Source organism: Watersipora subatra, chromosome 1 (assembly GCF_963576615.1).
Source record: "Watersipora subatra chromosome 1, tzWatSuba1.1, whole genome shotgun sequence".
Taxonomy (NCBI): domain Eukaryota; kingdom Metazoa; phylum Bryozoa; class Gymnolaemata; order Cheilostomatida; family Watersiporidae; genus Watersipora; species Watersipora subatra.
Window position 1 is genome coordinate 50,771,290 of NC_088708.1, and position 21,698 is coordinate 50,792,987.

The window sequence follows — 21,698 nt, forward strand, 5'->3', positions numbered from 1 at the left end:
AATCTTGGTGAAGGCCAATACTTTTCACTCGGACAATTGTATTATCTCAAGTAGAAATAGCCTCTATATTCTCTCTTCATTCGGTCAGACAAAGACAGTACAATATCTCATTTTTACATATGCACCAGTATCGAGAGGTACCGGTATGGTCGTATTCAGAGTTTTGATGGATAGCTGTTGGTGGAAGAGCAACTTTTTTATACAGACATTTCTATGCACGAATTGTTATTGTTAATTCAACATATTCAGGATTTTTAATTTGTTTTCTCTGTTTGTATTTATTGTATCATTGCCAAATCATCCCTTATTGTAATTGTAGCAAAACCGATTTAATTTAGCTATTACTTGCTAATTATTTCACATTTACATTTAAACACATTTACAGTTGTTTTCATTTTTTATTTGATCTGCACAAAACATTTTTCTGATAATATGAAGTTTAAAAGTTAGAATGGGAACTGTGGTTATATGGTAAATAAAATATAAAAAAAATTTCAAAGACTTTTATTAGTAGAGAATTAGATAGTGTACTTATCTTTTGTCAGCTACTGTCAGTTTCTTGCTTCATCAGGCTGTAGATCTCAACTTCATTCTATGCTGAACACTGTGGTTTTAGTTTTAGGTATGATTAAAATTAATATACAGTATATTTAGTGTCAAATTAAATACTTACTTAAAGGATAATTACGTAAGTACAGCTAATAAAGAGTGCTCAACACAAAGTATGGAGCTAATTCTATAGTTAGTTTGAAGAATGGTTGTTACATATCTCTCAGTTACTGTCAGTTTCAGTGACAGGTTCTGTCCTCTCATCAGTCTGTACTCTAGAATAAATGTACACATAGGTCCATACTTTATGTTGAGCTGTCTTTATTAGCACTACTTAAGGCATTTTCTTTTAGACGATTATTTGCTACTACATAGCATATTTATATATGTATATGGAGTGTAGCATATTTATATATGTATATGGAGTGTAGCATATTTATATATGTATATGGAGTGTAGCATATTTATATATGTATATGGAGTGTAGCATATTTATATATGTATATGGAGTGTAGCATATTTATATATGTATATGGAGTGTAGCATATTTATATATGTATATGGAGTGTAGCATATTTATATATGTATATGGAGTGTAGCATATTTATATATGTATATGGAGTGTAGCATATTTATATATGTATATGGAGTGTAGCATATTTATATATGTATATGGAGTGTAGCATATTTATATATGTATATGGAGTGTAGCATATTTATATATGTATATGGAGTGTAGCATATTTATATATGTATATGGAGTGTAGCATATTTATATATGTATATGGAGTGTAGCATATTTATATATGTATATGGAGTGTAGCATATTTATATATGTATATGGAGTGTAGCATATTTATATATGTATATGGAGTGTAGCATATTTATATATGTATATGGAGTGTAGCATATTTATATATGTATATGGAGTGTAGCATATTTATATATGTATATGGAGTGTAGCATATTTATATATGTATATGGAGTGTAGCATATTTATATATGTATATGGAGTGTAGCATATTTATATATGTATATGGAGTGTAGCATATTTATATATGTATATGGAGTGTAGCATATTTATATATGTATATGGAGTGTAGCATATTTATATATGTATATGGAGTGTAGCATATTTATATATGTATATGGAGTGTAGCATATTTATATATGTATATGGAGTGTAGCATATTTATATATGTATATGGAGTGTAGCATATTTATATATGTATATGGAGTGTAGCATATTTATATATGTATATGGAGTGTAGCATATTTATATATGTATATGGAGTGTAGCATATTTATATATGTATATGGAGTGTAGCATATTTATATATGTATATGGAGTGTAGCATATTTATATATGTATATGGAGTGTAGCATATTTATATATGTATATGGAGTGTAGCATATTTATATATGTATATGGAGTGTAGCATATTTATATATGTATATGGAGTGTAGCATATTTATATATGTATATGGAGTGTAGCATATTTATATATGTATATGGAGTGTAGCATATTTATATATGTATATGGAGTGTAGCATATTTATATATGTATATGGAGTGTAGCATATTTATATATGTATATGGAGTGTAGCATATTTATATATGTATATGGAGTGTAGCATATTTATATATGTATATGGAGTGTAGCATATTTATATATGTATATGGAGTGTAGCATATTTATATATGTATATGGAGTGTAGCATATTTATATATGTATATGGAGTGTAGCATATTTATATATGTATATGGAGTGTAGCATATTTATATATGTATATGGAGTGTAGCATATTTATATATGTATATGGAGTGTAGCATATTTATATATGTATATGGAGTGTAGCATATTTATATATGTATATGGAGTGTAGCATATTTATATATGTATATGGAGTGTAGCATATTTATATATGTATATGGAGTGTAGCATATTTATATATGTATATGGAGTGTAGCATATTTATATATGTATATGGAGTGTAGCATATTTATATATGTATATGGAGTGTAGCATATTTATATATGTATATGGAGTGTAGCATATTTATATATGTATATGGAGTGTAGCATATTTATATATGTATATGGAGTGTAGCATATTTATATATGTATATGGAGTGTAGCATATTTATATATGTATATGGAGTGTAGCATATTTATATATGTATATGGAGTGTAGCATATTTATATATGTATATGGAGTGTAGCATATTTATATATGTATATGGAGTGTAGCATATTTATATATGTATATGGAGTGTAGCATATTTATATATGTATATGGAGTGTAGCATATTTATATATGTATATGGAGTGTAGCATATTTATATATGTATATGGAGTGTAGCATATTTATATATGTATATGGAGTGTAGCATATTTATATATGTATATGGAGTGTAGCATATTTATATATGTATATGGAGTGTAGCATATTTATATATGTATATGGAGTGTAGCATATTTATATATGTATATGGAGTGTAGCATATTTATATATGTATATGGAGTGTAGCATATTTATATATGTATATGGAGTGTAGCATATTTATATATGTATATGGAGTGTAGCATATTTATATATGTATATGGAGTGTAGCATATTTATATATGTATATGGAGTGTAGCATATTTATATATGTATATGGAGTGTAGCATATTTATATATGTATATGGAGTGTAGCATATTTATATATGTATATGGAGTGTAGCATATTTATATATGTATATGGAGTGTAGCATATTTATATATGTATATGGAGTGTAGCATATTTATATATGTATATGGAGTGTAGCATATTTATATATGTATATGGAGTGTAGCATATTTATATATGTATATGGAGTGTAGCATATTTATATATGTATATGGAGTGTAGCATATTTATATATGTATATGGAGTGTAGCATATTTATATATGTATATGGAGTGTAGCATATTTATATATGTATATGGAGTGTAGCATATTTATATATGTATATGGAGTGTAGCATATTTATATATGTATATGGAGTGTAGCATATTTATATATGTATATGGAGTGTAGCATATTTATATATGTATATGGAGTGTAGCATATTTATATATGTATATGGAGTGTAGCATATTTATATATGTATATGGAGTGTAGCATATTTATATATGTATATGGAGTGTAGCATATTTATATATGTATATGGAGTGTAGCATATTTATATATGTATATGGAGTGTAGCATATTTATATATGTATATGGAGTGTAGCATATTTATATATGTATATGGAGTGTAGCATATTTATATATGTATATGGAGTGTAGCATATTTATATATGTATATGGAGTGTAGCATATTTATATATGTATATGGAGTGTAGCATATTTATATATGTATATGGAGTGTAGCATATTTATATATGTATATGGAGTGTAGCATATTTATATATGTATATGGAGTGTAGCATATTTATATATGTATATGGAGTGTAGCATATTTATATATGTATATGGAGTGTAGCATATTTATATATGTATATGGAGTGTAGCATATTTATATATGTATATGGAGTGTAGCATATTTATATATGTATATGGAGTGTAGCATATTTATATATGTATATGGAGTGTAGCATATTTATATATGTATATGGAGTGTAGCATATTTATATATGTATATGGAGTGTAGCATATTTATATATGTATATGGAGTGTAGCATATTTATATATGTATATGGAGTGTAGCATATTTATATATGTATATGGAGTGTAGCATATTTATATATGTATATGGAGTGTAGCATATTTATATATGTATATGGAGTGTAGCATATTTATATATGTATATGGAGTGTAGCATATTTATATATGTATATGGAGTGTAGCATATTTATATATGTATATGGAGTGTAGCATATTTATATATGTATATGGAGTGTAGCATATTTATATATGTATATGGAGTGTAGCATATTTATATATGTATATGGAGTGTAGCATATTTATATATGTATATGGAGTGTAGCATATTTATATATGTATATGGAGTGTAGCATATTTATATATGTATATGGAGTGTAGCATATTTATATATGTATATGGAGTGTAGCATATTTATATATGTATATGGAGTGTAGCATATTTATATATGTATATGGAGTGTAGCATATTTATATATGTATATGGAGTGTAGCATATTTATATATGTATATGGAGTGTAGCATATTTATATATGTATATGGAGTGTAGCATATTTATATATGTATATGGAGTGTAGCATATTTATATATGTATATGGAGTGTAGCATATTTATATATGTATATGGAGTGTAGCATATTTATATATGTATATGGAGTGTAGCATATTTATATATGTATATGGAGTGTAGCATATTTATATATGTATATGGAGTGTAGCATATTTATATATGTATATGGAGTGTAGCATATTTATATATGTATATGGAGTGTAGCATATTTATATATGTATATGGAGTGTAGCATATTTATATATGTATATGGAGTGTAGCATATTTATATATGTATATGGAGTGTAGCAAAGTCAGGAATTAAGATGTAGTTTTTAACATTCCAATAGCCCTTGTACTAAGGGCAGACCAATGGAGGCAAATCTATTATAATTTTTTGTGTTAATTCGAGCAAGAGACATTTATTACTGTAAAAATAGGATAAATTCTCACACCTTTATATAAAAAATTTATTAGCACACAACTTTATGAGGTTCTGTTTGAGGATTGTAATTCCTTCTTTTTGCCGACACCACCCTCTCATCGACAGCGACAAAGTGCTTGTTAGCTTGTCATTATTTTGGCTCACAGTTTTCTCTTTTGACTTATTTATTGTTGTCATCCATCTCCCTTACTCATCAATTTATATATAATCTTCACAGACAGAGCTACCGATGGTCAGTTTGCTGATCTGAGGGGAAACCTAGTATCAACACAGACGCTGCCGGCTCAGAAGCCTAATCAAATTATGGAGTGTGGAGTCTGTAAGTCGCTGTTCTAGCCTCATGACCTGTAATGCATTATATTGAAATACTTTTGCCAGAATAAAGGTACTTCACTGCTACTGCCTTCAAATATTGACTAAACCAGAGGCTTTGAACACTAAAATTTTAATGTTAACACACAGAAAAACGCCTTAAAAACAACATTTGTTTTCATTTCTAACAAATCTTTTTTTTAAACTAGTTTTCGCAACCTTGACTTTCTTCGGAGTGATTTAAAAGTCTTTTTTAAACTTTACCAATGCCGTGTATAAACAGTCCTTTGCAATTTATGAAAACTGTACATATGATAATCACCAGCAGCCAATTTCTCTTGAAATAGGAGATTTTTCCTAGTCCAAGGCTTAACAGTAGGCAGTTATTGTTCTTATAGCGGTTACACTTTTTTCATTAATTAAGCTTACTAGATATAGGCCTACCCTGTTCTACAAGTCCTTGATTTTATTTATAATTGTTGGTTTACACGTATTTCAAGGATTAATACTTCGCTACCATTAACTATTCCGTATTGAATTATATTTGCCCAAAATCTCACATCGCTCATTAATAGATTGAGTCGGTGACTTTAGTACTTGCATTGTTGTACTTTAGTACTTGCACTGTTGTACTTTAGTACTTACGCTGTTGTACTTTAGTACTTGCACTGTTGTACTTTAGTACTTGCACTGTTGTACTTTAGTACTTGCACTGTTGTACTTTAGTACTTGCACTGTTGTACTTCAGTACTTGCACTGTTATACTTTAGTACTTGCACTGTTGTTCTTTAGTACTTGCACTGTTGTACTTTAGTACTTGCACTGTTGTACTTTTAGTACTTGTACTGTTGTACTTTAGTACTTGCACTGTTGTACTTTAGTACTTGCGCTGTTATACTTTAGTACTTGCGCTGTTATACTTTAGTACTTGCACTGTTGTTCTTTAGTACTTGCACTGTTGTACTTTAGTACTTGCACTGTTGTACTTTAGTACTTGCACTGTTGTACTTTTAGTACTTGTACTGTTGTACTTTAGTACTTGCACTGTTGTACTTTAGTACTTGCGCTGTTATACTTTAGTACTTGCGCTGTTATACTTTAGTACTTGCACTGTTGTACTTCTAAGATTTTGACCAAAAAATATGCATTCTAAAACTTTCATTTTTAATACTGTAACAGCAGTTTCAGCTGATTTGTTATCAGGCTGCAACAATCATGTCTGTGCAATGTGGATGGTTATATCAGGCAGTGTGTCATTACCCTTTACATATTACAAGCTTAGAGGCAATGAAATTCTTTGGGGAGGAGTCTGGGATAAATATCGTAAATTGCATTTTATGAGAACTTCATAGATATGCTGTTGGTACAAAATATTTTAAAATTACTGGAACTTTCAAAAAGGAGTCACATTATTTAAATCCCGTTAGAGGTCATAGATTCAAAATGTGAAACTGTTTAGATAGAGAACAGAATGGAGAAAGTTTTGTCCTGTAACAACAGACAAGCAGCATTCAATTCCTCATTCTAAGTAGTTCTATTTTTACTGTCATTAAGTTGATATCAGCAGAATTTTATCTATAAAATGTGTCAGAGATGTTTGAGTAAAGTATAGCAAGAATACCTGTCATGCCATCTAATCTACGGCTAAGCCTAAGAATAATTGACCAGCCACGCATAATATATCCATGAGGTTTCTTGGCTAGAGTTTTGTTGAATCAGAAAGGTTGGTCAGAGCTGTAGTATTCATTGAGCAATGGTTGCTAGGCTGAAGCAATGGTTGCTAGGCTGAAGCAATGGTTGCTAGGCTGAAGCAATGGTTGCTAGGCTGAAACAATGGATGCCTAAAGGAAAAAAAGTTAGAAGCTACTTTTTAGTTATTGATTGCCATTATTTATGCAGAAGAATATTTCTTATTAAGAACAAATGATGCATCTTATTTAGATGCATCATTTTATCTGCGTATATATAATATTATACGCATATAATATATGCTTAAATACTATATTAGCAGTTGTACGCGACAGCGGCATCAGTACTCTCCTAACTTTTTAGTCATCGCTCTCGGTGATCTTGTTCTGAGGGACTCAATTTTTAATATTCATCCAACTTGTTATACTTAGTACTGAAAAAAGAATGTAGGCTAAGGAACAGTTCTGATGGATAACTAACAGCTTGTGTTGTTAAGTACACTTTATATATAAGTTACATAAATATGTATGTACATGTACATTAGAACTTACTTTATTTAAAACCCAGTTATATTCTGTGGTGACTCAATTTTAGTGCAGAATAGAATTTGCTGACTCGTGCTGACTGAGTCAAGTTGAAGCGACTGTATGTCTATTGTTTCAGACAAGAGCAACAGTCTTCAGGTCACTGATTGCTATTCCACTAACTACTTCACTTGCTACGGTGCTTTGGCAGCAGTACAAGCAACAGCTGCTACAGAAAAACCAGGTGAGTGCACGTTTAAATATGTCATCAATTGAAAGCGGTAGAATTACTTATCCATCTAATGTCATCTGAAGGTCACTAATGTTTTATAGTATTTGTAAAACTTTCTTGCATTTTCATCGTGAAAAGCACTATTGTTAGATTGATCATAATACCACAACATTTGCGATAAGATTATACTGCCAGATTTTGTTGTGGAAAAGTTTTGTTAAAACTAAAGCTAACTCCTTAGAATTTACAAAAAATTTTAAGCATAAATGTATAAAAGATTTTGATTGCCTTGTTAGAAATATTTTTAAGATTTTAAAGCGCCACACAAAAAATTGGAAAAAAGCTATCGAATTAGAATATTTCTGATTTAGTATTCACAACGATTTTTAGCTGTTCATTTGTTTGTTCAAGTTTAGGTTTTGACATCATAACTGTTTGTGGTCACCCAATATCTTTGGTAAGAATGGTTTGTCATAGAGAAGAATAGTTTTAACTCATATATTCATAGATGGTCTCCGATGTTTTAATGACTGGACTAAGAATGGGGAAACCTGCTATCAGAGGTTTTCCGAGCAGATCAAATACAAGGAAGCTCAAACAGCGTGCGCTACTCACACTACCATTCTTAAGGGTACCACTTATACTTCGGCACTCCTCAAGATTGACAACGTAGAGGAAATGGATTTCCTAATTGGTATGATTTTTTCATTTGACCTCAAAAGGAGTTATCTGTTCATGGCATTTCCCCTATAATTTGCGCAATGCAATCATCTATGCGACAAGCACTCAAAGAAGGTGTTGCTAGATTGGTTTAGGCCTGCACTCATCCTTCAAACAACAAAAAGTTGTTGATGCCTGATTGCAGTATAGTGGAAATCTAGTAGGGGCCTACATGCTTATCTGTTAGCTTAGTTTTGAAAGGAGAGAGATAGATATACAATGAGCAATAAGCTATAACTACGTCGTGAAATTATAAATATGTATTACCTAAATATTGATTTGCAGATGATCCGCTACTACTCAATACACAGACTTATATCGGGCTGGATGACCTCAAGACTACTAAAACCTTTCTCTGGAATGATGGAACAACTCCCAATTTTCTTAACTGGGCACCCGGTGAGCCCAACAACTACAAAAAGCAAAATGAGCACTGCGCAGAGGTATGACAATTCTAAATATCTTTGAACTACCTGGTAGTTGAAGTTACTTTTATAAAATTGGCATGATTTTATTTACTACTGGCTGAATACCCGGCCTTGCTCGGGTGATACAAAACAGCTTATAAACAATGACAAATAATGAAGTTGCCATTGGCTAAGTTGACTAATAAGCCTATAGAAAAATTAGCTAATTGTCCAAATTGAGTGACTTGAGCTTGTCTAAATCTTTTCTATAACCAGAGCAGTGAAGTAATCTTGTAATCGTTATACATGGCTTCATGATCTCTCACACAATCATGATTGCCATGAATTGATCATGAAGTAGTAACTAACTTGTAATCGTTATACATGGCTTCGTGATCTCTCACACAATCATGATTGCCATGAATTGATCATGAAGTAGTAACTAACTTGTAATCGTTATACATGGCTTCATGATCTCTCACACAATCATGATTGCCATGAATTGATCATGAAGTAGTAACTAACTTGTAATCGTTATACATGGCTTCGTGATCTCTCACACAATCATGATTGCCATGAATTGATCATGAAGTAGTAACTAATAGCAGTTTAGCAAGCGCTTCAATAATGCTTATTTCAACCGGTGTAATGAGTGTTACTACAATTATTCTGTTGTATAGCAATGCAGGCGCTTGTCTTAGGCGATAGCATGCTTGTCTGCATGCTAGTAAATTTCAAGTTCTAATCTAGTTCGAAGCGAAGTTTTCATTCCTAAAGCTCTATAGCTATAACCAGACGACAAATGATAAGCACTGAGATTTATATAAATAACCAATTCTTGCATTTTGTACCACAGAAAACTTGTTTGGTATTCGAGCTTACTCTCTGAAAAGATAGCCACACGCAAATTCTGGTTAGAAGTTTATGTCAAGCCATGTGCTGCTTTCAATAGACTGTACGAAGCATATACACATTGTTGAGCATGTTATCTTGCAGATCAGTATCTACTTTTAAACAAACATTACGTTTATTTTCAGCTGTTCTTGGAGTAAATTTTGTAGTTGTAATTGTTGAGGTGTGTATTAAAATGAGCCAATCTGGCTACATGGTGAATGTGCTGATGCTTTAGGATCACGTAGGTCATTCAGGGGTCAAATAGGTCATTTCATATTGATGCTCAATAGATGCTCATGAACTGCTATTAATTAATTGTGCTAAGAAGTTATGTCTTCAAACCTATCATATGTATTCCTATTTTTGTTTGTTAGTTGTGACAGTACCTATCATCTAACTATCATCATATATAGATGATACAGATTTAATAATATTGATGAAAGGTATTTATAGATACCTATCACTTATATTAATAAATTCCACTTTGTTATTGTGTGCATGCGTGTGTATGCGTGCATGTATGTCTTAGTCTGAATAAATGATAAGCGTTTTTATACTTTCAGCCTATTTCATTCCAGTATTGCACAAATGTGCATCATGCCTGCTGCCGGGTCACTAACAATGTTTGGTTTTAGAACTTAGTATTGTCTGAGAACTAGTTTCTAATCAAACATCTTCTTCTACAGGCTCGGTCAAAGAGTATGGATCATCCAGGCAGCTGGAATGACATTTCCTGCGACACAGGAAGGGCTTATATTTGTGAGATGAAAGCTGCACCAGGGGACCAAGTCTCCACACCCAAACCTACAAGTGAGCTTTGTGATTATAATTGTGGTTTTCATTTTTTAACCGAGTTACCGTATGTTCCTGCATATAAGCCTATCTAGCATATAAGCCAATCCTATAAATCGTAACACGTCATACGTACCTATGAATATGAAAGGGTGCAGAAATGAAATCGTTTTTGTAGGCTTAGTACAAAACGTTTCTGATTGGTGATCAGTTTTATAATTAGCTTACAGCGTCTCTACTTAATCGAAAGAAAACAATCTTGTTTGCGCTGAGCCAATGAAAACCATGTTTGCATCTGACGCTGACTCTAGTTTCGTTTTGCAAAAATACTTTATAGCTATTTCTTCTTCGCGATGATCAGACGCATTACAGCTACGAAGGTATACCAAATTGTAGATCAACAGACTTCTGATGATTAGCAAACGGGCAATAGTAGTAGTGACAGTGAGTATTTATTTTTAACAGTAATAATGATGCTGTAGTGATATCAGTAACGTGTCTGACTCGGAACCTGCTCAACTTGTCAACCACAGTAGTATAAACTACGGAGAGAACAAAAAGTGTTCAAACCCATTTTGCAACACATTTGTGGCTTTTTATAGCAACAGATGTAAAACCTATTGGTAATTACTTTAGTCAAATGTTAATGCCAATGTTATATGCACCAACGTCACATATCTGATTTTACCAAATATTTAATTGCCTCAGTAAAATAATTTTTTGCTGGCAAAAGAGTTAATAAGAGTAGTGACTATTATTAAAGAAACAGTATAAGACATTTGGTTCCTTTTACGGGTGAAATTAGATATTTCTTTAATAAAATCTTTTTAAGTATACTAGCGATACTACTAATGCAACTGCAGGTGATGCACGTAAAATGCAAGCGATCATGCGTATGACAAATCAACCGCAGAGAATTATTGTCGTCATAGCGTCCTATTATCAAACAAGAGCTGCTTCGCAAGGTCTGCAGGCTCTTACAGTGAGAACGAAAGCTGAACAGAAAAAGTCAGGATGCACTGGATCTGTTAGATTTCTTCTCCAATGAATCTTCACATGTGGCTTTTCTTAAAGCGCAATCCATCACTAGTGTATAAACCATACTACAAGTAAAAGGCTACCAGCCTCATGGATAGCATAGCATAGATCAAGTTGAAGTTGTTGAGATTAAGTCAGCAAGATTAAGTCAGCATAATGTTGTTTTGTTTGCTTTCAATTAGAGTTACGCACATATAAGCCAGACCCCTTAGTTTCGTAAATTTTATTTGCCTTCCAGAATCGGCTTATATGTGGGGATATACAGTCAGTGGTATATGTTGGAACAACGAATGCAAACAACATTGTAAGATTTTTGATTGTGTTATGTAGTAACCACGTTGGACAACATTCATATACATGTATTTGTTGTAGTGCCCTGGTCTCCAAGCTGCGGCGCAGGATGGGTTGCTGACGATCTCTCCGGTAAATGCTACTATTACAGCCTCGATGCTAAAACCTGGAGTGATGCGAGAAATCTCTGCAAGAAGATGAATTCCGATTTGATGAGTATTGAATCAAAATATGAGCAGTCCTTTTTGCAAGGTATGGTTTGTTTAACCTTTTTGCAAATTGTTTCTGCGATTTCTCCTGTTTTTGCCACTTTTGCTTACAAGTTTTTTAACGTTTTCAGCATTCACCATATTTTGTTTTGTTCACAGATCTTTGTTTGCTTTTACTTTCAAGTTGTTCAATATTTTCTGGCAATTATTTTTAATTCTACCCAGTAGATGCTAAGACAATATGCACCATAGCATTAGAATGCAGCTTGTCTAAGGGTATAGGTACATTATCATTATTGTATGCATTCTCACAGACAACAAATAACATAAAATTAACTTGGCTTTTTCAACTCTTGGCATGCACCACACATAGTTTAGTAGAATAAAATTTTGATATTGAAATGAAATTTTATCATATGTATTTGTTGAAAGTATCACATACATTTCCATTCAAAACCATTTTGATGGTGCCAACTACTCACCAGCTTGTTTACAAGTACAAATGTTAGCCTTCTCTACCAGTTAGCTATTAGCTTTTAGCTGTTTTACAAGCTGTCAGCACAGAGTGCCCGCTGCGCCTAATTTCCTTAAAAAAACTTTTGTCCTAAAAAATATTGTCTAAAAATATTGAAATCGTAGATGTTTGCAAATAAGTGATACGTAAAAATAAGCACATGCTGAAAAGAGCAATTAAAAATTCTTTCTGATCGGTGCAAAATCTCTTACCATGCCATAGTCGAGCTGATTCACACAGAACACGAATAATCTAAATTCTTGTTTTAAAAACTTTGCAGGGAAGTTGAGAGCTGACACCTCTGGTGCCCTCGCCTATTGGACCGGGGGAAATGACATCGATTCTGAGCAGGGCTGGAAATGGACAGATAGGTCACCTTTCAAGTATTTTAACTGGAACACAGGTAAAATACTTCACTGCCTGTTTTTTTTTCTTTTTTATCTCTTTTTGAATGCTCACACGCTTTTTCATAGCCAATCATTTTGCTTTTGAAGTTTTCAATATGTTTATGCTTTAGATAAACATTCAAACCATGAATTTACGACCAGCTTTGCATAGTAATCTTTGTCTCATATGCTCGCACCTCGTCTGAAGCTTTTCGAAACATTACAGTTTTGTAAATTAAAATAAACAACTGATGGAAATAAAAACAAAAATAATACAAATACAGTAAGTCCAAACTATATAGAGTGTAAGCTATTATCAGACGCTCTGTCTATTGCCATCACTCACTCTTCTGTGAAGAAACAAATAAAAACCTCTTGTTACTGATCTTAATTTTTAAATTTGGTTTTGATCTGCGATATAAGTTTTTAGATTCAGTTCGAACAAAGTTTTATATAAAAAGTATTTGGTTTACTTTTTTATATCAATTGGTTAAAAGTATTCAGCACTGTTTGTTAGATCTTTTTTGTAGATTATTTTGTTTACAAAAACTATTCATTCTGATATATGACAGGTCTGACATATGACAGGTCTGACATATGACAGTTCTGACATATGACAGATCTGACATATGACAGATCTGACATATGACAGATCTGACATATGACAGATCTGACATATTACAGTTCCAGCATATGAAGTAAAGATTGCAATGATGAGGTTTGACTGTATAACAAACATATTATATATTGTTGTTGTGTAATAGCTATATGGTAGTTGAGGTGACAACTTCACAAATCATCTTCAGACTTTTCTACACGAATTTAAACTGAAGTAATCGTAGGTAATTAATGTCATGACCTTATATTGCCAATAGAATTTTATGGGTATAATAAACTTATTTTTATTGTCAAGATTTTTTAGGTTTCGACACATTTGTAATTAAACTAAGTAAATCGTAGGAGTTCGAACTAAGGCTCGTTACTAAATAAAATCTCTAGAACTTGATGGCTCATTTAGCCGACAGCGTTGTAAAGCGCTGTCTTCTTGGTTGACAAATGACGGTTTGTGCTTTAGCTTCCTAGGTGAATTGCAGTTCAAGCTATAGCCACTCACTGCAAGGCTTCAAATGATGCCATGGTAGAACAGAGACCATTCTATTGAGCTTAAAAAGTTTTACATACATTTTCAGTCAATAGGCTCTCTAGGATACAAATATTTTAAACAAAATGATCATTATTTGCAAAATTCGTTGTTTCGGTGGGGGTGATAAAAACATTTTTTCTGGTTTGTAAAGTTGGATTTGTAAATGTATAGTTTAAGAGCATTTTGAAGGCTTTGGTAGCTAAGATAATAAAAGCGAATGAGCAACAAGCAGCAGCAGAAGCTGATGCCACACTCACATCCCTGTAACTTTACCTTTAATTGTATTTTAAAACAGAAATATCACTTGTTGTAAAGTTTATGAATTGATGAACAGCATTAATTTAAAGACTTGTTTTTCAAGGATTCTTCGTATAGCCATTTCATGTCACAAGTCACAACTTTCCATATCTTTAATTCTATCAGACTGTGTAGAGTTAATTCTATAGAATTAAATGCTCTGATACTCGGCCTTATGAAAGTGTAGCTTATATGGCTGGCACCTTGTGATGATACACATTGCCAAGTCTAACTGTAGATTTATTGACAGTAAAAGATTGTGGCTCCAAAAGGCATTAATCGCCTTGTATCTATTTCTGTTATTTTTCCACAATGTGACAATAGAGTGTCTGTGATCATTCTCTTTCTCTCTGTTGCATTTTTCACTCATACAGGCTCAGGTAACTATCTACTAGACATGATGGTATTAGTAGCTCAGTGCTATGGGTGTCTGCGTAGCAGTCTCGTTAGGCTTGACATGGTGTAAGGCTTTTCTGCTTTCATATGTAAATGACATACTTGATTTGTTGCCATTTATCAAAAATTTTGACTGAGCTACCAATTATAGTATGAAGGCTTTGCTAGATGTATTCTAGTACACAATTTGGTTACGGGTTCCTTGCTCGTTCGATGTTTTGTTTTCATATCTCGTGGCATTTGGCTTGTAGTGATGTTTACATGTTCACCTTGGCATGCAGTATTTTGTCATGTGACTTGTAGCTATGTTTGCATATTGAACTTTTCATGCTGTATCTCTCCTCGTGTGACCTGTAGTTACCTATAATTACACTGTCATAATATTATATAGATACACTAACTTGGCCAATAACTGCTCACTAACTTGGATCACTAATCTGGTCACCAACTGGTCACTAATTGGTTACTAACTAATGACTAACTGGTCACTAACTTTGTCACCAATTGGCTACTAACTGGTCACTAACTGATCACTCACTTGGTCACTAACTTGGTCACTAACTTCATGCAGTTGTTAAATAAAATAGTTTTTCATTATCATATGCTTTTCTTACTCGTGTTGGCTTAATGAAACAACTTCTGTGCAATTTGCATTAGGGTTTTTATGCCACATTTTAATTTCCATGTCAGGTTATTTCTAACGAACAAACTACAGGTTTGATTTTTAAAACACATTTCATGTTCACACTATGACCATAAACTACATATGGTATCTAAACGTAGTGTAGTCAGAATGTGAGGCTATGTATTCTGTTCATATGAATGAGGCTATGTATTCTGTTCATATGAATGAGGCTATGTATTCTGTTCATATGAATGAGGCTATGTATTCTGTTCATATGAATGAGGCTATGTATTCTGTTCATATGAATGAGGCTATGTATTCTGTGCATATGAATGAGGTTATGTATTCTGTTCATATGAATGAGGCTATGTATTCTGTTCATATGAATGAGGCTATGTATTCTGTTCATATGAATGAGGTTATGTATTCTGTTCATATGAATGAGGCTATGTATTCTGTTCATATGAATGAGGTTATGTATTCTGTTCATATGAATGGGGCTATGTATTCTGTGCATATGAATGAGGTTATGTATTCTGTTCATATGAATGAGGCTATCTATTCTGTTTATTTTTCAGAAGCATTGCTCGACTAGCTCTCTTATTTTCAACCAAATGTAAATTCTACTCACATCAATGTTTTCTTACATGAAACATCTATATTCTAGCCTCAAAATAGCTATTGTAAATAGCCTCAAAATAGTGCTATTCATAAGCATCTCTACCTGCATAGCTACTTATTTCCTATCTCTCAGTGGAGCTACTTACATGTGTGTCAGTTTTTCTCAAGACTTAATAACAGTTTGTCATCTCAGTTTGTGGTATATTATATATCTATTAAACGTTAAATCTATTGACCTTGGGCTATTAATACCACAAATAAATACCCTACTGAGTAATACAGCTATTAATTCTAGTAACTTTATGACTACGCAGGATTTAATGTGGCATGTATCTGAAATATATAGAGATTAACAAAGACTCTTACGTGTATGTTTATGGTCTTGGCCATACATTTTAAGCAAAGTTTCATTTTCGAATGTTTATCCAACATGTATTGTTTTGATTGAATATAGTGATCTATAATAAAAAAATAATACGCTGTGGCACTACGCTGTGGTACCACGCTGTGGCACCACGCTGTGGTACCACGCTGTGGTACCACGCTGTGGCACCACACTGTGGCAACACTAAACATTTTCATAAACATTTGTTGTTACATTTGTGTAAGCTTTTGATGTTTAGGCATGTTATTTTGCATTAATATAAGTTTATGCATTTTATTGCCTGAAAAAATAGTGTATTGCTCGATAATAATTTGAATGGATGTATTTATTGCATGAAGCTAATAAATGAGCCTCTTACAAAATTTAGTAAATGTGCCACAACATAAGAGTTTCATAGAGTTATTATACTGCATTGTTGTAATAAAAGTATCACTATGCGTTGAGTTTATTACATGTATCGTTTGTTATAAATTCAGTAAATCATCAACATATTATCAGTTTTATGTGTATATGCAACATATTTTTTAATTTAGTGGATATATTCCATTGTATTGTCTTCATTTTAGGTGAACCAAACAGCAATGGTGATGAGGACTGTATCGAAGTTGTACAACTTACTGGTCAATGGAATGACAATAATTGTGGTGCCCTCCGCAACTTCATTTGCGAGAGAAAAAGTATGTTAAATTATACTTATGTTTAACATTGAAGTTTGCCACAACTCTATAAAGGCTAGAGTGATCATTATGTGTGCGCGCGTGGGTGCGTGCGTGCGTGTGTGTGTGACCAGAGTTGATGTTTTGTGTGTGACAAGAGTGCACATTATGTGTGTGACGAGATTGGATGTTCTGTGTGTGACCAGAGTGAGCATTTTGTGTGTGTGAGCAGAGTGGTCATTTTGTGTGTGACTAAAGTTGATGTTCTGTGTGTGACCAGAGTGCACATTCTGTGTGTGACCAGAGTGCACTTTCTGTGTGTGACCAGATTGGATGTTCAATGTGTGACCAGAGTGAACATTTTGTGCGGGACCAGAGTTGTTGTTCTGTGTGTGGCCAGAGTGGTCATTTTGTGTGTGACTAGAGTTGATGTTCCGTGTGTGACCAGAGTGCACATTCTGTGTGTGACCAGAGTGGACATTCTGTGTGTGACCAGAGTGCACATTCTGTGTGTGACCAAAGTGAACATTTTGTGCGGGACCAGAGTTGTTGTTCTGTGTGTGGCCAGAGTGGTCATTTTGTGTGTGACTAGAGTTGATGTTCCGTGTGTGACCAGAGTGCACATTCTGTGTGTGACCAGAGTGGACATTCTGTGTGTGACCAGAGTGCACATTCTGTGTGTGACCAAAGTGAACATTTTGTGCGGGACCAGAGTTGTTGTTCTGTGTGTGGCCGGAGTGGTCATTTTGTGTGTGACCAGAGTTGATGTTCCATGTGTGATCAGTGTGAAAATTCTGTGTGTGACCAGATTGCATGTTCTGTCTGGGACCAGAGTGAGTAAAAATCATATTGTTCGTATTCTAGATAAGAATGCAGCAGCCATTCCAGGAGCTTTTACCTCGACACCACTTCCTTCAAGTAAGTTGATTGGTGATAGCTGCAATACTTCACATACTTGAGTATTTCAGCTCATAGAGTTTTTCATGAAGCCATATTTGTGATTTTGGCTGTTTATCACATCTTGAAGTATTTTAAGACTGAGTTAACACTGGAATAAGGGAATCACGTAATTATCTGTAGTAACATTGGTGCTCTGCTTGTTATATCAAGTTAGTTTGATACTGTTGGAGTTGTGAGGCCTCAGAACTATCAAAATAATTTAATCTGGACAAACCTAGTAATTTAGTAAAAGCATAACGCAATACCCTTTAGTTACGGACAAGTGTAAGAAGGTGGAACTAATATCCGGAGACCACTGGGTACCTGACAGTGCCATGACAGCCTCTTCCATTAGAGACAAAGACTCAGGACCTGAGAACTCTCGTATCGATTGGACGGCTACAGGTGAGTAGGCACCAGGCATGTTTGACCGGTCTCGTTGAGACAAAACTTGACAAAAAATTATACCTCATTTTTCATGGTTTATTATATATTATATATAAGGATTTTTTGTATAGAATTTCTCATTTGTAAATCTGATCTTTGTTCTTGGGACCTGAAATGGCATGCACCAATTAAGCTGTGTTATTTATCACACGTTTTATTTCAATCTATTGTTTAAACACCAAAAGTCAACTGCTTTGAAGCTTACCACCTCTGAGTAAGGAGTTAGAGTGGAGGCATTATATGAGCAAGGCCATTCATTCTTAAGTTTAACTGTAGACATTCACCCATATTCAACTAGGATAGTTTTCTCGAATGTATTTGACTCTCCCTTAATGTGTTTATCTGTTCAAGTTCAAGAAAAAAATTCAAGGTTTGTTTAATACTAGCAATAAATAATTAAATAGGCCTGCAGGTATATTTTATTATTATCTAGTACGAGATCAGCGGATAAGATTTTTTAAAAATATAGCTTCTGCATATAATGTCTATCTTACCTCATTTGTGTGTAGTGTTAGTTCCTTTCAATAAAAGTCATGCGTTTTCCTATATCATCACATTATCACACAAAAGTCAAACATATTGAAAAATATATAATTGACTGTCATAATCCATATTTTATTTTTCACCATCGTTTCAGCTTTGTCCATGGTGCGATATACTGTGGATCTTAAATATAACATGTTTAGTTCACGATGACGCTTAGAAAATGTGTTTAAATATTTGCTCCAGATTAGCAAGTATGAAAACATAATTATGTTCTGCGTTCACTTTTTCTTATTATCAATAAAAAAACTCTCAAAATTACTATGTAGATATTTTGAAATTATTGAATTTCAGTAGCGATTGCAGAAATAAATGTGTTTCATTGTTTTTTGAACAATAGTAAGATGATCATGGTTCGATTTGTTGTGATTTTATAGCTTTTAGACTAGTGTAAGACATAAAAACTGTAGCTTTAAACCGCTAAACTATTTGGGCAAAGATGGATTTGTTTGCAGATGCCAAAGTAAAGATAAGCACACCAGACAAGTACTTTTACAAGCCTGTAGCCAACATGAATCTGAAGGGTGTGACAATGGTTACATTCACTGTAGTCGCTTGTAATGATGCCCATATCAGCCTTCAACCTTCTGTTGACAACATCACCAGGTATTTTACTGAAACTTGTAATATTTAATCAGTAATAAATTTATTTGTACAGCTAAAAGTCTTTTTCTTATCCTTCCTTTGGTTGATAATAAATAGCCTGGCTTTTCTGATCACTAGGCATTTTCATGATGTAACGGTTTCAGGTTCGAGACCTATTAAAAGAGATATTTATATTATCAATTTCTAATTGAAAATGTCAGCTCCTTGGAACACTCTCACTGAGTTGTATTAACAGAATAGAACTCTTTATTATTTTGGATGTGTTAATGGTGAATGAGAGTATGATAATTATTTTACTGGAAAGATGACTTAACTGAAGTTCATAACTAGATATGAATCAATAGATTGTCTAAATAAATTGTCTAAATAGATAATGGATGTAAATACCACTTAATAGTTTATCTAGACGCATGTCTATTTATCCTTAGTGTTAACTCTTTTGATTCCGTAGCCGATGCATCGGCCTTCACGGTAATAGAAGTACAGACTAGGGTTGCACGATAGCTCGATAGTCGACTACAATAGCCGGTAGTTGTCTTCTCGATATGAATATGTTGCTTATTTTTAGCCTATTAAAACATTCGAAACTTATATATCGTTATCGAATAATAACAAATAATATAACCCAATAGTTTTGCAAATACTGTCAAACTCGGATAATTCGCCCTTGGATAACTCGAACACATGGTTAACTCAATTAGTTTTTTGCCCAGCGATTACCGAGAAGGCTGTTATTGCTTTAAAATATCACTTTACTTTAAGCCATAGAGATAAACCTCAACTTTTAGTAGTTCTTAGACGTCATTATTACCATCATTGGCAAAATATTTTTGTTAGCAACTTTTCTAAAGGTTTGCAAAAATAACCTTTGAATAAACTTAAAGAAAAATCAACAAACTTTATGTTAGTTAAAACACTCAAAAGGAAAATATGTCTTTTCTTCTGAGCATTTTAACAGCAATCAAGTTTTTCCAATTTTAATCTAAAAGTGTCCTGGCAATCACATCACCTAAAACATACAACCATTCTCAAGTGATAGAAAAGTCTCTATACTTTCTAATGACTTTTTTTAACTTTACAGTCGAAGCCTTTTAATTTGCAACAAGCCATCTATGCATTTGATTTATATATAGTTTGTAAATGTACATTTATCTACTGATAAATACATGGACTTGTGACAGTGCTCTGATAACTTGAACGCTCTGATAGCTCGAACACGTTCGTTCGGTCCCGTAAAGTTTGAGTTATCCGAGTTTGCCTGTAGTTTTGTTGTTTTTTCTGCACATTTCTTTCTGCAGTTATTCATTTTCCTACTCCTTCCCACAATCCTTGATCTTTTTAGACACGATAATACAATAGTTTTACCAGCTGCCAAGTCACGCGATAAATATCAGTGAACTCTGTCTGCTCATTGATAATTCAATAGCTATCGGTGGAACAACTCCAATGATAGTCGATAACACCTTTCCAAGTTACAAATGCCATCTCTAGTACAGACCGTAAGCCGATGTATCGGCTTATCAATAGCGTTTCACTTTTCTTTTCATTACGAAGCCTACACATTAGCTAAACCGCTCAAATTTGGTCTCTAATTAAACAACTTTGTTGCCAATCACGTGCAACTTATCGAAAATCTTTTGACGCAACAACTCCATTGGTAATTATTTTAACAACAAGAAAACCAGATCGTTATCGTCATGGCAATAAAAAAACTCACTGTTTTCGTTCAATGCAAAGAAAGCATCAAAAATTTTGTGAGAGTGAGATTCACTTAAGAATTTTATACTTATGTTGTAAAA

General features: G+C 33.0%; 3 protein-coding genes across 3 annotated transcripts in view; all 3 read left to right on the forward strand.

Moving 5' to 3' along the window:
• Positions 1 to 11,850, forward strand: part of LOC137388591 (C-type mannose receptor 2-like) — a 34,462-nt gene extending 22,612 nt beyond the window's left edge. The window contains exons 15-20 of the mRNA XM_068075074.1: positions 5,450 to 5,551; positions 7,897 to 8,001; positions 8,498 to 8,683; positions 8,995 to 9,152; positions 10,697 to 10,820; positions 11,666 to 11,850. Coding sequence (XP_067931175.1) covers positions 5,450 to 5,551; positions 7,897 to 8,001; positions 8,498 to 8,683; positions 8,995 to 9,152; positions 10,697 to 10,820; positions 11,666 to 11,850 — 860 coding nt within the window. The remainder of the gene's footprint in view (positions 1 to 5,449; positions 5,552 to 7,896; positions 8,002 to 8,497; positions 8,684 to 8,994; positions 9,153 to 10,696; positions 10,821 to 11,665) is intronic.
• Positions 11,851 to 12,089: 239 nt separating this feature from the next.
• LOC137388601 (lithostathine-1-like) lies at positions 12,090 to 18,323 on the forward strand. Its single transcript, XM_068075083.1, has 5 exons — positions 12,090 to 12,111; positions 12,213 to 12,388; positions 13,140 to 13,257; positions 17,275 to 17,385; positions 18,229 to 18,323. The coding sequence occupies exons 1-5, from the start codon at positions 12,090 to 12,092 to the stop codon at positions 18,321 to 18,323; spliced, it is 522 nt and encodes a 173-aa protein (XP_067931184.1).
• A 252-nt stretch (positions 18,324 to 18,575) lies between these two features.
• The window catches only part of LOC137388612 (secretory phospholipase A2 receptor-like), a 61,646-nt gene continuing 58,523 nt past the window's right edge, over positions 18,576 to 21,698 (forward strand). Inside the window, 2 exon segments of the mRNA XM_068075091.1 lie at positions 18,576 to 18,708; positions 19,749 to 19,899. Coding sequence (XP_067931192.1) covers positions 18,639 to 18,708; positions 19,749 to 19,899 — 221 coding nt within the window. The 5' untranslated portion in view covers positions 18,576 to 18,638.